Below are 15,367 nucleotides of genomic sequence, written 5' to 3' on the forward strand. Positions count from 1 at the left end.
TATATATATATATATATATATATATGTGTGTATATGTACATATATGTATACATATGTGTGTATATGTACATATATGTATACATCAGTGTTTCCCACACATTCATTTATTTGTGGCGGCCCGCCACGAAAGAATTACGTCCGCCACAAATGGATTTTTCGGCTTTTGACTCGCTCGACCGCTCATAAAAGCAATGGGACTCTGTCTGTGAATGTACCTTGTAGTTACAACTCCGGTGCAGTAGGTGGCGGTAGCCTACTATGCATTGTAACTCCGCCAATAGCACTTAATTACCTGGTGGGCCAGAAGAAGAAGAAGAAGAAGAAGAAGACGAAGACGAAGACGAAGAAGACGAAGACGAAGAAGACGAAGACGAAGACGGATGGACGGGATCAAAATACGAGGGTAATATAGGTTATGGTAGATAGGTTATAGCTGCATCGCTCGCGGCTCGTCATATATTTAACGTTAATCCGCGATTTCACCGAGCGTTTCACTGACGGGGTCCGGGGCAGACGGACGTAATAACAATCATCTGTTTTCATACCGACGAGCTAACGTGTCCAGGTTATAACCCTGTTGTCAATAAACACACGTGGAGACGGTGCTTCAGATACTGCATTAATACTCAAGCTAAAATGTCCACTGTCCACTTCAGCATGGGAATGCAATGAAAAGAATAAAATCTGAGCCAACCAGCTGTTAAAATGTTGTCCAGGTTAATGTTTTGGCCATTAAAGGCCCTTCATTTCAAGATTTCAACTGTGATCGGGCTTTAAACAGGTGGCTGACCTGTTCAGATGGGTGTAACTGCTACTGGTCAAATAATGTGAAATAGCATTTAATTTTACATGTATGCAATGCCATTTAAATGTAATTATAGATAATAATAATAATAAATACTGTGTAGTGTTGTAAATAGTCAACGGGAAGGATTTTAGTAAGATATAAGCCATGAGCACTACACAGCCAGAAAAAAACCTAGGCAGGACAAGTAAAAATATTGGGGCAAGTAGATTTGAGAAGTCGGGCAAGTAGAAAAATTAGGGTGGAGGGAACAGGTGAGACTCAGCAAACACTGAAAAATAAAGCAGGGTCAGATCAGAAATGCACTTTTCTCACGAAAAGGGTCCTAATTTATATTCTTATGTGCCTTATAGAGAGGACCACGACAAAACATACACCTCTGCCTCTGTTTCACTTTATGTTGCTGGTAAATAATATGGTTGTAGTAGTAGGCTAAAGTTAAATTATTTAGTATGCACTAATTAAAGGGGCAGAGCTTTAAGAGACATTTTAGCTTTTATATTTTATAAGATATATTTTTTGTAAGAACCACAATTAATAAATATATTTCAGTGAATAACTAATTGTTCAAATCTGTATATAAATATGTACATAAAGTGTTGTAATTATATTCCAACTCCGCGTTCTTCTTGGTCATCGCCCCCCCCCCGCCCCCCCGGACCACACCACCACAAATAGATGCCTGCCCTGTGGGAAACACTGTACATATGTGTGTATATGTATATATATGTATACATGTGTGTGTGTGTGTATATATATATATATATATATATATATATATATATATATATATATATATATATATATATATATATATATATATTAGGGGTGTGGGAAAAAATCGATTCGAATTCGAATCGCGATTCTCACGTTGTGCGATTCAGAATCGATTCTCATTAAAAAAAAAAAAGTTGTAATATTTTTTAATTTATTTTATTTTTTTAATTAATCAATCCAACAAAACAATACACAGCAATACCATAACAATGCAACCCAATTCCAAAACCCAACCCAACCCAGCAACACTCAGATTGAGAGGAGACACAAACACGACACAGAACAAACCAAAAGTAGTGAAACAAAAATGAATATTATCAACAACAGTATCAATATTAGTTACAATTTCAACATAGCAGTGATTAAAAATCCCTCATTGACATTATCATTAGACATTTATAAAAAAAAAAAACTTGCATGGCATCTCATAAGCTTGACAACACACTGTGTCCAATATTTTCACAAAGATAAAATAAGCAATATTTTTGGTTCATTTAATAGTTAAAACAAATTTACATTATTGCAATCAGTTGATAAAACATTGTCCTTTACAATTATAAAAGCTTTTTATAAAAATCTACTACTCTGCTTGCATGTCAGCAGACTGGGGTAGATCCTGCTGAAATCCTATGTATTGAATGAATAGAGAATCCTTTTGAATCGAGAATCGTGTTGAATTGAAAAAAAAAGAAAAGATTTTGAATCGAATCGTGACCCCAAGAATCGATATTGAAACGAATCGTGGGACACCCAAAGATTCACATCCCTAATATATATATATATATATATATATATGTTTATATATGTACACATGAATAGATATACAGGCCCCCAGACACATTTTTTTCTCTAAAGTTGGCCCCCCGAGTCAAAATAATTGCCCAGGCCTGCCTCAGAGTGTGGTTTGTGCTATTATTTTTGTGACAAATACACCACATGGTGGCGCTGCTATTAAACTTCGTAAATCGGATTGACTGATTACTCGCAGCTCAATGTGCTCTGCAAAAGACCTGCTGTAAATTAGGATGTTTAGCTGAGTCACCAGCAAATTTGCTATACACCTTTACAGGAAAAACATGGCCGCCATCAAGCAAAAATACTTGACCACTAGTTGGCCATAAGTAGTTGATTATTTGTCCAATGATTATACAATTTTGAGGATATCTGTATTACATGAGTGCCAGCATATCTTTTAAAGCATTTAGATGACAACCAATAGAGAGCACCACAAATGCAATTTACTGTTTTGCTAAGATTAAAAAAAAAAAATGTAGAGCAAATTGGATACGTACCTTACAGAGACACTTCCCCGTGTCAGGGTGACACACATCATGCTTGACACCGCCTTGTTCGCAGTCACAAGGCACACATTCAGGAAAGCGGTGATAGCCCACAGCACATCGATCACACTGCCGTCCACCAATCCTGGGCTTGCAGCTACACACAGCATACACAGAACATAATAAACTAACTTAGAAGTTATTTTAAAGTGTTGTTTTATGAATGTATGTTGATAACCAGGTGATGCATGCAGCTAATCATACAGTGGATACATTAATATTCATCAATAGTATTTTATTTCAGTGGGGGCGTGAACACAAGTTTGTCCTCTTGGGCAGTTTTTCTCCAATAGTGGGGCGGGCCCCTTTGGGAGGCGCGGCGTAATGCTAGCAGGGGTGCGTGTGAACCCAGGGAACATGCCTTATTAGTATCATGCTTAAAACCCTGGTTCAAAAAGCTGTGCACTACAAAAAGTGCTCATGGTCTCCATTAATCCTGACTTCCTCATTTTGATTTTAAAAAATTAACACAATTTGTTATATTCATTTTTGTTTCGTAGGTTAAAGTGTTTCATTTATTGTGCTCCTGAGTTAATGTTGCTAAACTATTAGAATTTATTATTATTTATTGAGCAGCCGGGATAGGCTCCAGCCCACCCGTGACACCGAGAGAGACAAGCAGTAAAAAATTGATTGATAGATAGTTTTAAGTATCAAATGGTTCAAGTCAATCAAAAAATGTTTATAGTTCAAATAAAGATGTTTTTTATTTCAGGCAAATTATTGCACTTTAAATTTTGTCAGTTACAGACTAAAAAACAATGTTTATAAAGGTATTATTTTTTTGTAAGTTGATCTGTATTTTTTTTTTCTTCTTCAATGTTAATAAGGATACAGTCTTATGCAGAGGTGTATTTATTACAACTTTATAAACAAATGATACCATATATGGCTGTAGGGTATAGTGGGGGGATGCAAAATGTCAAAATGTAGGGGGGGGCGTAACAGAAAATAATTGAGAAGCACTTTCAAGTCTAGATGGAGGCATCCCCCTAGAGTGGCTGTCAGCAACCAGCGGCTCTCGAGCCGCATGCGGCTCTTTGGCGCCCCCCTAGTGGCTCCCTGGACCTCTTTCAAAGATGTGTGAAAATGGAAAAAGATGAAGAAAAAAAAAATATTTTTTGTTTTAATATATTTTCTGTAGGAGAACAAACATGATACAAACCTTCCTGATTGTTAGAAATCCCACTGTTTATGTTATACATGCTTCACTGATGAGAGTATTTGGCAAGCACTGTTTTAAATAAAGTTGATTTGATTTGTCCTACTAATTTCAACGATTGATTGATTGATTGATTGATTGATTGATTGATTGAAGCTTTTATTAGTAGATTGCACAGTACAGTACATATTCCGCACAATTGACCACTAAATGGTAACACCCGAATAAGTTTTTCAACTTGTTTAAGTCGGGGTCCACGTAAATCAATTCATGATCCTTGAACTCATCGTAGTTTGTTTACATGTAGAACTTTCTCCAATGCTGCCACAGAAAGACGTGTTTTATGCCACTCCTTCTTTGTCCCATTTTGTCCACCAAACGTTTTATGCTGTGCGTCAATGCACAAAGGTGAACTTTGTTGGTTTTATTGATTTGCTGAAGTGCTTATCAGGCATATTTGGTCAATCCATGACTGCAAGCTCATTGATGCTAACATGCTATTTAAGCTAGCTGTATGTACTTATTGCATCATTATGCCTCATTAGTAGGTATATTTGAGCTAACTTAATTTCCTTTACTTATGTCCTCTGTGTATTTCATTTATATTTGCATGTCTCATGACACATTATCTGTATGTAATGTTGGCTGCATTTCTCATAGTTGTTTGTGTGCCATGTTGTTCCAGACCACAGCAAACGTAACCCAGCTTGCAAAGATTGTAATAAATCCATTAGACGAAAACAGCCTGCAGTTTCCTTAAACTTGGACACAGACATCTATACCTTTGGCCATTCTGAGCCAGTAATTTCCAGAAGTTATCAAATCCTGTGAGAAGCCTCCATTTCCCTAATGATTTCCAATTTTGAAAACATTTGTAGAATAAAAATTTAAATACAACATTTCTGTCAATTAAGATTTGCGTCAGCCTTTGATAGTAGGCTAATATAGCTAATATAGACACTTTCATCATGTGTTGCCTTCATTATAACACTTATACAAGACTTAAACATTTTTGCGGCTCCAGACAGATTTATCTTTGTGTATTTTTGGTCCAATATGGCTCTTTCAACATTTTGGGTTGCCGACCCCTGCCCTACAGGAGGACTGCCATACAGTAATCCACCATAAAGTAATGATCTGTTATAATGTAAAAAATGTAGGGGCTTAATTTCCTGTTCACCTGCACTGTCCAGTGACACGGTCGCAGTCGAGCCCTGCACCGGCCTGGATGCCGTTCTGGGAGCAGCCACAGCCCTCGCAGCCCAGCAGAGGATGATAACTGAAAGTCCGGTTCTGACACACTTCGCAGGCCGGCCTGACTGTCTGAGGCGGGCACACGCAACGACCCGTCACCTCGTCACACAACCTGCGGCCACACTCACACGCTGTGGAGAGACAACAAAAGTTTCATTTGGCATTTCATGTTATAACTGTGTCCAGGATGTACACTGCCTTCTGCTGGTAAGGGACAAGCAGTAGAAATTTGATAGATGGTACGTGAACTAATGGCAATATTCACTCACGTCTGCAGTAGGGGAATCCGTAGTACCCCGTGGCACACTTGGTGCACCTCTGCCCAATGACGTGCGGCCGGCAGGGGCATTGTCCGCCAGCTGGGTCACAGGAGTCTCCCGTGGAGCCGGAGCGGTCGCAGTTGCAAGGCAGAGCTCCATCGTTGTAAAGTGCCACCAGGGAGCGTGCTGCGTCTCTGCAGAACTGTGAAGATGTTCTTGGACTGAAGAGAACCAAAACACATGTTTAATATCACCACTAGAGGACACTAGTTACATAAACTTGTGTTTTCTGCAGCCTTGTTAAAGCTGACTGATTAGCACTAAAACTAAAAAGTAGGTAATGCCCATATTGATTAAAATATCTAGAGTGGATTTGACTAAACACCTACTTTAAATCAAAGCCTTTTCCTTTGCACTGCTCTATGAAAAGCACAGATTTATCCAGCGCTTTCTCTCTTAGGAGGTCAGGGGTGTAACGACTCTCAGGAACCAGGAAGATATGATCCTATACATGGTAAGAAAAGACAGTAAGGCAGAATAAATGAGAAGAAAACCAATGCAATACACTTGATTGTGCAAATAGCATGCGTACTTAAAGGGGAACTGCACTTTTTTTTTTTTTTTTTGCCTTGTGCTCAATCTTTATGAAAGACATGACGATGGATGGATTTTTTTTAAACGCATTCCAAATATTCAATAATTTGGATCAAAAGTCCGCTTATATATAATATTATATAATTATATAATGGAACCCTATAGAGCCCCTAAAAAAACATCCAAACACCTCCATTAAGGTTTTATATACTGATGTTAGTATATATGTCATGTAGTAACAAGCACATTTATAATAACATTTAATATTTACGTATTTTGATCATTTTAAGCATGCGGCACATTAATTTTAAAAACGCATCACGTTGTTTGTATTTTTTTTTCCTATATCACTGATTATTACTCACTGTAGACTTTATGGGAGCCAACAGACATAACAAAACATCACTTACTGTACAAGGTCTGCTGTCATTAGGATGCCGACTGCTCGGATGTTCATATATTCCCATTTAAAAGAAGAATGTCTCATAATCCTCGCTAAGAAACGTGGTGGGAGTCCGGGGGCGGAACAAGCGCTTTTCATGTCGTCCTCGCCAGTTTCAGGTCCTAAATTGGCTGTGAAAGTGTCCCAACTTCTGGGATTACCCACCAAGACGTCTCATGTCCATGTGATATGCATGATTTATGATATAGAATAAACTTACAGGGAGCAGGGAAGCAAGGAAGCAGCAGACCACTCAATGATGTAAACATAGACACATGGAAGGGATCCCGGCGCCGCTATAAATAGTTGGTCTGTGTTAGCGCTTATAATGACAATATCACTGATACTTGGTTAATATTCAAGTCACAAAATGTAAATTAAGTATTGTTGGTGCTTTTTCAATGGTTATTTATCGGATTTTACAGGTGGAATAGAAGAGCTCCCATTGGCTCCGCTGTAAGTAGACTTATTTACTTTTGTTTTATATTTAGAATGCATTTCAAACAAATACATCCGTCGTCATGTCTTTCATAATGATTGTGAACGATAGGCAAATTCCAAAAAAAGTGCAGTTCCCCTTGAAGTGTATCGCAATTCTTATAGTGCTTTATTTTTGTAATTTCCTTTGTTAATTTGTCATTCGAACAGCTTAACAGGTGCAACCTATTGGTCTATGGGGCAGATATCTTGAACCTTATCAACTCTGCCTGACAACAAAAGGCCATGTAACCGTGTGCAAAACTTGTACACAAGTAGGGGAAAAAAAGGTAAAAAAAAATACAAAAAACCTATACATCTGTTTAAACATTTGTTTTTTAATTTCAAATTTAAAGTTTTAAAATGAGGGTTGGCTCACAATTATTTCCATATGAACGGACTTCTGTTCTTATCCATCCATCTAAATAAACCACTGACCAGAATGAGGGTCTTGCGAGGAGGAATGACCACAGAGATGGTCGGCAGCTGCCACGACTGCTGGATAAAGTCGAAGACGGTACGCCCGTCAGCGGCAAGCACCTCTCTGCAGCCTAACACTGAGGGGCAGAACGACGCATTTATGGAACCTGCAAAAAAGCCAAACATCTGTTATAATCTAAAGAAGGGTTATTCAATGTTTTCCAGGTCAAGGACCCCCCACACTGATGAAGAAAAGGAGCGGGGATGTGACGACCGGGGCGCATTGTGATGCGGGGTTCGTTCTCTCAGGAATGCAGACGGGCGTCAGACACAGCGTGCAGGTAAGAAAGTATTTATTTAATAAATAACTTATACTGAAACAAAGAAAAGGGTGCTCATAGCACATAAGGCAAAAAACTAAAAGAGCTAGCATGGGAGCTAGAAGGTAAAAAAAGGAGTTTAGCGTGGAAGCTAACAGGTACAGAGCCAGAAGTCGTCAACTGTTGCATAAAAACAAACTACGAAGCCAGAACGAATGACAGGGAGGACAGACTTAAATAATAATGTCAGTGATGACAAACAGGTGCGTGTCGGGAACAAACGCGGCAGGTGAAAATAATAAGCAGCCATGGCAACAAACTCAGGTGTACAAAACAGGTACTCAAGGAGTCCAAAACTAACCAAAAACACAAGTATCTTGAAAACGTAAATAAAAAATATGATCCGGGCAGCGGATCACAACAGTACCCCCCCCCCTTAAGGGACAGATTCCAGATGTCCCCTTGAAAAACTAAAACCCCCCCAACTATAACAAAGTTCAAGAGTCCAGGGAGGGTGGAGGGAGGATTTGGCGGAGGGTCGCCAGGTCACATGTCCCCGAATCCACCGGGGACGAGTCAGGTGGCGGCGGCGAATGGAACGCCCCTGCCGGAGGCGAGGCGGGCGACCACGGAAAGGCCACATTTGTGGCTGCCGAGAAGGTGGGCGTGAGTGGCGCCAGAAGTTCATCAGCCGGAGAGTTCTGCGACTACGTCTCGGGTGTCGCTGCTGTTTGCGCCACTGGCGTCCATACTCTAACCTCCGAGAGCGCCGCTTGCGCCGCCAGAACACCAGAGGTCGCTGAGACGACGAGGAGAGAGCAGACCTCGCCGTGGAAGCAGGAGGAAGCGTCGTCGTCGCCGTGGAAGCAGGAGGAAGCGTCGTCGTCGCCGTGGAAGCAGGAGGAAGCGTCGTCGTCGCCGTGGAAACAGGAGGCGTCGTCGTCGCCGTGGAAACAGGAGGCGTCGTCGTCGCCGTGGAAACAGGAGGCGTCGTCGTCGCCGTGGAAACAGGAGGCGTCGTCGTCGCCGTGGAAAGAGGAGGCGTCGTCGTCGCCGTGGAAGCAGGGGGCGGCGTCGTCGCCGTGGAAGCAGGGGGCGGCGTCGTCGCCGTGGAAGCAGGAGGCGTCGTCGTCGCCGTGGAAACAGGAGGCGTCGTCGTCGCCGTGGAAACAGGAGGCGTCGTCGTCGCCGTGGAAACAGGAGGCGTCGTCGTCGCCGTGGAAGCAGGAGGCGTCGTCGTAGCCGTGGAAGCAGGAGGCGTCGTCGTAGCCGTGGAAGCAGGAGGCGTCGTCGTCGCCGTGGAAGCAGGAGGCGCCGTCGTCGCCGTGGAAGCAGGAGGCGCCGTCGGCGTGGGCGGAGCCAGAGGCGGAGCAGGCGGCTCGTCTGTCGGCGTGGGCGGAGCCAGAGGCGGAGCAGGCGGCTCGTCTGTCGGCGTGGGCGGAGCCAGAGGCGGAGCAGGCGGCTCGTCTGTCGGCGTGGGCGGAGCCAGAGGCGGAGCAGGCGGCTCGTCTGTCGGCGTGGGCGGAGCCAGAGGCGGAGCAGGCGGCTCGTCTGTCGGCGTGGGCAGAGCCAAGGACGAATCAGGCAACGGAGTATCTGCGAGTGGTGGATGTCTCAGCTGGGCTGCTGGGTTGGCCGTAGGGGGAATCATCACCTGCAGCGCGGTGAGAATACTGCCCAGCTGTCTCTCCAAAACATCAAGGCGGGCGTCTTGGCGTTCCGCCATTGCTTTGACGCAAGCCCCAAGAACGCCAAACTGTTCCTCCTGTTGTCCAAGTTGTTTGGCCTGTTGGTGCAATGCCCTTTTTACTTGGTCGGTCTCTGCGGGGTCTCGTGTGCATTGCAGCGATGGAGCAGGAGGTGGAGAGGATGGTGTTTGCAGGACCACCAGGGTTGATGGTGGCGTCAGAGTGAAACAGGTGCTGGTGCGGAAACCAGACTTTGAGTCGGTGCTGGTGTGGAAACCAGACTTGGATTCGGTGCTGGTGCGAGAACCAGCCTTGGAGCAGGTGCTGGGCGTGACTTTGGCGGAGGTGGCCTGGCCGGGGGTTGCAGCTTAGCATGCCGAAGGTCTGGTGGCGGAGGCCGGCATGGAGGTTTGGGCTTGGCTGGGTGCAGCTGTGCCCACCCACTAGCAAAGCACCCAGTACTAGCCCCCCCCTCAAGAAGCGGATCCCAGACGCGTCTTGAGCAGTCTGGAACAGTCTTTAGGGGTGGGAGGGAGGAGGTGAGGAGGTGGGTAGGCTCCTCCCCTTTTGATTGTCCTAATTGTCTATTCTGCTCTTCAATAGTGGACTGTAGGGACGACCAAGAGGGAGAAAACAGAGGAGTGGGCGGAGCTTGAGCCATAGGGGGTGGGGCTTGAAAACCAGAATGTGACTGGTACTGACTAGACTTATAATTAACAAAAATGTCCTGATAGTATTTAATTGTTGAATTAAAGTCATTTGGAGGCGGCTGACAAAGAGGTGACTGAATTTAAAAAAATGTCTTCGTCTATGACGTCATCACCAGTGGACGGGATGACGTCATCCGCGCGGGTCTCCTGCTGACTGACAGCCCAATCTTTGAACTGTTTGGCAAAGTGAGTGATGGGATTACCAAACATCGGCGGAGGGGAATCCTGAGCTGCTTGGCTGTGTTCCGGAGGGAAGAATTGCGGGGGTGGCGCGTCTCTGTCGCGAGCTGAAGCAGTCTTGTGCGACTTCCGCCTTCGCTGACGCGTGCGAGCGGGCTGAGAGCGGACCTCCCCGGGCCAGATGGAGTTGATCGGGACCAGAACACCTCCAGGTCCCCATATCATCTCCTCATCTGGATTGCAGCGGAGCGTCTCTGCCTCCATCGCTCGGAGGACCATCCACGCACCTTCTTCATCCACCTCCGTCAGGCCCGATGCGAAAGAATTTTTTGCTGGCTTCGTACTGTGACGACCGGGGCGCATTGTGATGCGGGGTTCGTTCTCTCAGGAATGCAGACGGGCGTCAGACACAGCGTGCAGGTAAGAAAGTATTTATTTAATAAATAACTTATACTGAAACAAAGAAAAGGGTGCTCATAGCACATAAGGCAAAAAATTAAAAGAGCTAGCATGGGAGCTAGAAGGTAAAAAAAGGAGTTTAGCGTGGAAGCTAACAGGTACAGAGCCAGAAGTCGTCAACTGTTGCATAAAAACAAACTACGAAGCCAGAACGAATGACAGGGAGGACAGACTTAAATAATAATGTCAGTGATGACAAGCAGGTGCGTGTCGGGAACAAACGCGGCAGGTGAAAATAATAAGCAGCCATGGCAACAAACTCAGGTGTACAAAACAGGTACTCAAGGAGTCCAAAACTAACCAAAAACACAAGTATCTTGAAAACGTAAATAAAAAATATGATCCGGGCAGTGGATCACAACAGGGGATCCCATAATTCTACATCTTGAGTGAAATTATGATTGTTTTGTTTACATTAAAATGGTCCTAAAGGTATATTGTTATTTTGCAATGCTAGTACTACGGCTTCCTCCCACCTCCAAAAACATGCACCTGGGGATAGGTTGATTGGCAACACTAAAACTGGACTTGTGTGTGAATGTGAGTGTGAATGTTGTCTGTCTATCTGTGTTGGCCCTGTGATGAGGTGGCGACTTGTCCAGGGTGTACGTCGCCTTCCGCCCGAATGCAGCTGAAATAGGCTCCAGCACCACCCGCGACCCCAAAAGGGACAAGCGGTAGAAAATGGATGGGATGGATGGATGCTAACGATATTCATATAATAACAGTATTGTGCTAATTGGTAGCTGGCAACTAGTGCGCTCATCACCAACTGAAAAGTATCACGCTAAGCAATAGCTGGAAACTAGAGCGCCAATCGTTAGCTGACAACTTGCACGCTAATCGTTAGCTGACAACTAGCGTGCCAATCGCAAGCTGACAACTACTGCGCCAATTGCTAGCTGACAACTAGTGCACCAATGGCTAGCTGACAACTAGCCCGCCAATCGTTAGCTGACAACTACAGCGCCAATCGCTAGCTGGCAACTAGCGCACCAATGGCTAGCTGACAACTAGCCAGCCAATCGTTAGCTGACAACTAGTGCGCCAATTGCTAGCTGACACCTAGTGCGGCAATGGCTATGTCAAAGCACGGGCTAGATCCCGCTTGTCATCTGCAACAGGGGCTGCCAGCACCTCTGTTGGCAGCAAGCCAGGACACGCCCCGCTTGCGCTGGCCGCGTCACGCCCACACGCCGGCAAGGCTGTGGGCGATCAGCAATCAGCACACCTGGGACTGATGAGGGCGAGCTGTATAAAGACCAGTGGACCCAAGGATCCACGCCGGAACGTAACCTTCTGTTGGTGTACAGTAAGCGATCACTTGTGCTTATGCAATCTTGCTTTCTCTCTCTGTGTGTTTCTCTACCGTGGTGTTTGATCTGGTCCCGTGTCTTCCTTGTCCTTCCAGTTGTTTGTCTTTGTTCCTGTGTTGGCGAGCTGTGCGTCTCGTCATTTCTTGTTCCCTTGCTTCCCGGACTGCCTTTTTGGATTCTCGACCTCCCGCTTGGACATGGACCTTCTACGCCCCGCTTAGCCCCCAACTATCTGCCTGCCCACGGACTGCCTTCTTGCCTTGTCCTCCCGTTCAACATTAGGTAACACTACAGCCAATCACACACATAGCCTCACACACACACTTTTGGATCTAGTTCACACACGCCATTCCCTTGAGTTATAGTATTATTGTAGATTATTATATATATTGTAAATATATATAATAAAATGCATAGAGTTATACCACCCCTCTTGTGATTCTGTGCTGTCAACTCCTCCTGTAAACGTAACAGGCTAGCTGACAATTAGCTCGCCAATCATTAGCTGACAACAAGCCTGCTAATCGCTAGCTGACAACTAGTGCGGTAATGGCTAGCTGACAACGAGCCCGCTGATCGTTAGCTGACAACTAACGCGCCAATTGCTAGCTGACAACTACAGCGCTAATCGCTTGCTATTATAAATGCTAACATGAGTATAATACTTTTTTTCAATTATCTATATCAATGATTCTCAAACTGTGGGTTCAATCGAGCCAAAGAATCACTTGTTTTATTTTCCTATATTCAAACACAGTGTTACTGTTCAAACTGCCTGTAATGCTACAGTGGTCAAAATGATTAAATATACTTGGTACTTGTTTTGATACTTGTTTTTAATGACTACTTGGGCATACATCGCTACTGTATTTCATTGTTTGTCATTATGGTGGTACTTGGAGAGCTAAGTGTTGAGAACTACTGACCCAGAGTCGTGTATAAAGACAGCGTGGCCAAGTAGGTTTCAAGCGATCTCCACAATGATTGGTCAAAAGGCACTCACGTGACTACAGGGCGTCATGACTGCTACCAACTTTGTGCTGATGCTAAGTGTTTGCGGTGCTTCCTCGTTAGTTTTTTGACATATAAAAATGTTCTGTTGTGTAGCATGGGGCTGCTCCACACGCTTTTACATCGCTTTCCCCACAACTCGGAAAGAAGACAAGTATGGGATGTGAAGGTTCGCTAACATCACTGGAGAGCCACCGATTACAGTGTCTTGTGCAAGGTCTGCGTTTTGTTCAGGAGAGATTACTATATTAAAACATGGTTTGACAAAAACAGACTATCATTGAATATCAGTAAAACTAAAATAATGGACTCTGTAGCAGCAGAAGACAAACTCAAACACAAACAGATAGACATTGAAAGAGTAAAATAAACCACATTGTGAGTCTATTAATAGATGAGAAAGTGAACTGAAAATATACAACATTGAGTGGCAAGTAATATGTCAATAAGGAATATAGCAAAACATGTTGTGGACCAAAAATCACTCCATATTCTCTTTTCTGCTCTATACAGTTCTGCCATATCTGACTTATTGTGCAGAAATAAACAAAAGTACACACTGCAAAAAGTCAGTGTTCATAAACAAGAAAAAAAAATAAAAAAATTAGGGGTATTTAATTTGAACTAAGCAAAATTATCTGCCAATAGAACAAGAAAATTCGGCTTGTCAAGACTTTCCAAAACAAGTAAAATTAGCTAACCACAATGAACCCAAAAATACCTTAAAATAAGTACATTCTCACTAATAAAAAGTGCACTTTTCTTGGTAGAAAAAAAAAAAAAAGACCTTTTTGCTCAATATGTTGAAAAATATTCTTAAATTAAGTAAATGCTAGTGCCATTATCTTGACATAATGATATGCGCTCGGCATCATGATTTTTTTTTCATGCTTGAAGTAAGAAATTATTACTTTAAAAAAGTAGTTTTATACTTGTGAGTGTTGATGACACAGCTTTGCATCAGTCGATATTCTAGTTTCAAGCATTTTTACTCAATATAGGTCATAAAATCACAGCAACAAGCTGTAATATCTTACTGAGATAATTTAGGACCAAAACCCTTAAAACAAGTAAAACACTCTAACATAAAATCAGCTAAGTGAGAAGAATTATCTTATCAGACAGAAAATAAGCAAATATCACCCTTATTTGAGATATATAATCTTACTTAGATTTCAGTTTTTGCAGTGCACGTATTCACTCAGCATGTTACAAGTAGAAAGGTCAGTTACAATATTACAAAATGAATTATTACAAATACATTGGCGTATTTGACATACTTCACACAAAAGTCACAATTTCTCTGTGATTGTTTATCCAAAGCTAATAAAGACTTTGGCAAAATGAGTGTAATTAGTTATTTTTTGGTCATAGGGCGCACCGGATTGTAAGGCGCACTGCCTATGAGCAGGTGTAGTCAAGACTATTTTCATACAAAAGGTACACCGGATTATAGGGGGCATTAAAGGGGTCATATTATGATTTTTTTCAAAATTTAAAACACTTCCTTGTGGTGTACATAACATGTAATGGTGGTTCTTTGGTCAAAAGGTTGCATGGATTATGTTTTACAGATCAATTTCAAGCCGCTTTTTGACAGTCGCTTCACGATGCGCCGTTTTGTGGGCGGTCTTATTTATGTGGCTCACCTTCAGCAAAGTCTTTTCTCCGACATCTTTGTTGTAGCGGTGTAGCGTGCAATGACGGGAGTGGAAGAAGTGTCAAAAGATGGAGCTAACTGTTTTAATGACATTCAGACTTTATTTAAATCAATAACGGGTAAGCATCTCTTAATCCGTGGCTCACTAGTGCAACATGAACGCCGGAAATGTGTCCCGTGAAAAAACGTCCGACCGGAACTCTCTAATAGCTAAAGTTCCTTGGGTGAATAATGTAAACTCACTACACCGGTATGTTTTAGCGCTGTCATGGCGAGTTTACTGACAGATATAAGTAAGAACTTTACACTACTTTATATTAGAAATGGCAACAGCGGAGGATGAATGTCCTATAATAAAAAGAAGATAGAGAAAAAGAAGAAGCTTATCGACTATTTTCAGGACTTAAGCAGATCCCAAATACAGATCAGCAGGTACCAGAAGGTAAGAAAAGTTGCTTTTGCATAACATTGGGAACAAAACGCCAGATAATA

General features: G+C 43.0%; 1 protein-coding gene across 3 annotated transcripts in view; it reads right to left on the bottom strand.

Moving 5' to 3' along the window:
* Nucleotides 1-15,367, bottom strand: part of LOC133618787 (laminin subunit alpha-3-like) — a 177,980-nt gene that overhangs the window by 70,240 nt on the left and 92,373 nt on the right. For all 3 annotated transcript variants that reach the window (XM_061979497.2, XM_061979496.2, XM_061979498.2), the window contains exons 31-35: nt 7,550-7,698; nt 5,988-6,103; nt 5,608-5,819; nt 5,265-5,469; nt 2,875-3,019 (exon numbers count right to left, since the gene is read on the bottom strand). In XM_061979497.2, the coding sequence (XP_061835481.1) occupies nt 2,875-3,019; nt 5,265-5,469; nt 5,608-5,819; nt 5,988-6,103; nt 7,550-7,698 (827 nt within the window). The remainder of the gene's footprint in view (nt 1-2,874; nt 3,020-5,264; nt 5,470-5,607; nt 5,820-5,987; nt 6,104-7,549; nt 7,699-15,367) is intronic.

Source organism: Nerophis lumbriciformis, linkage group LG19 (genome assembly GCF_033978685.3).
Source record: "Nerophis lumbriciformis linkage group LG19, RoL_Nlum_v2.1, whole genome shotgun sequence".
NCBI classification, from domain to species: domain Eukaryota; kingdom Metazoa; phylum Chordata; class Actinopteri; order Syngnathiformes; family Syngnathidae; genus Nerophis; species Nerophis lumbriciformis.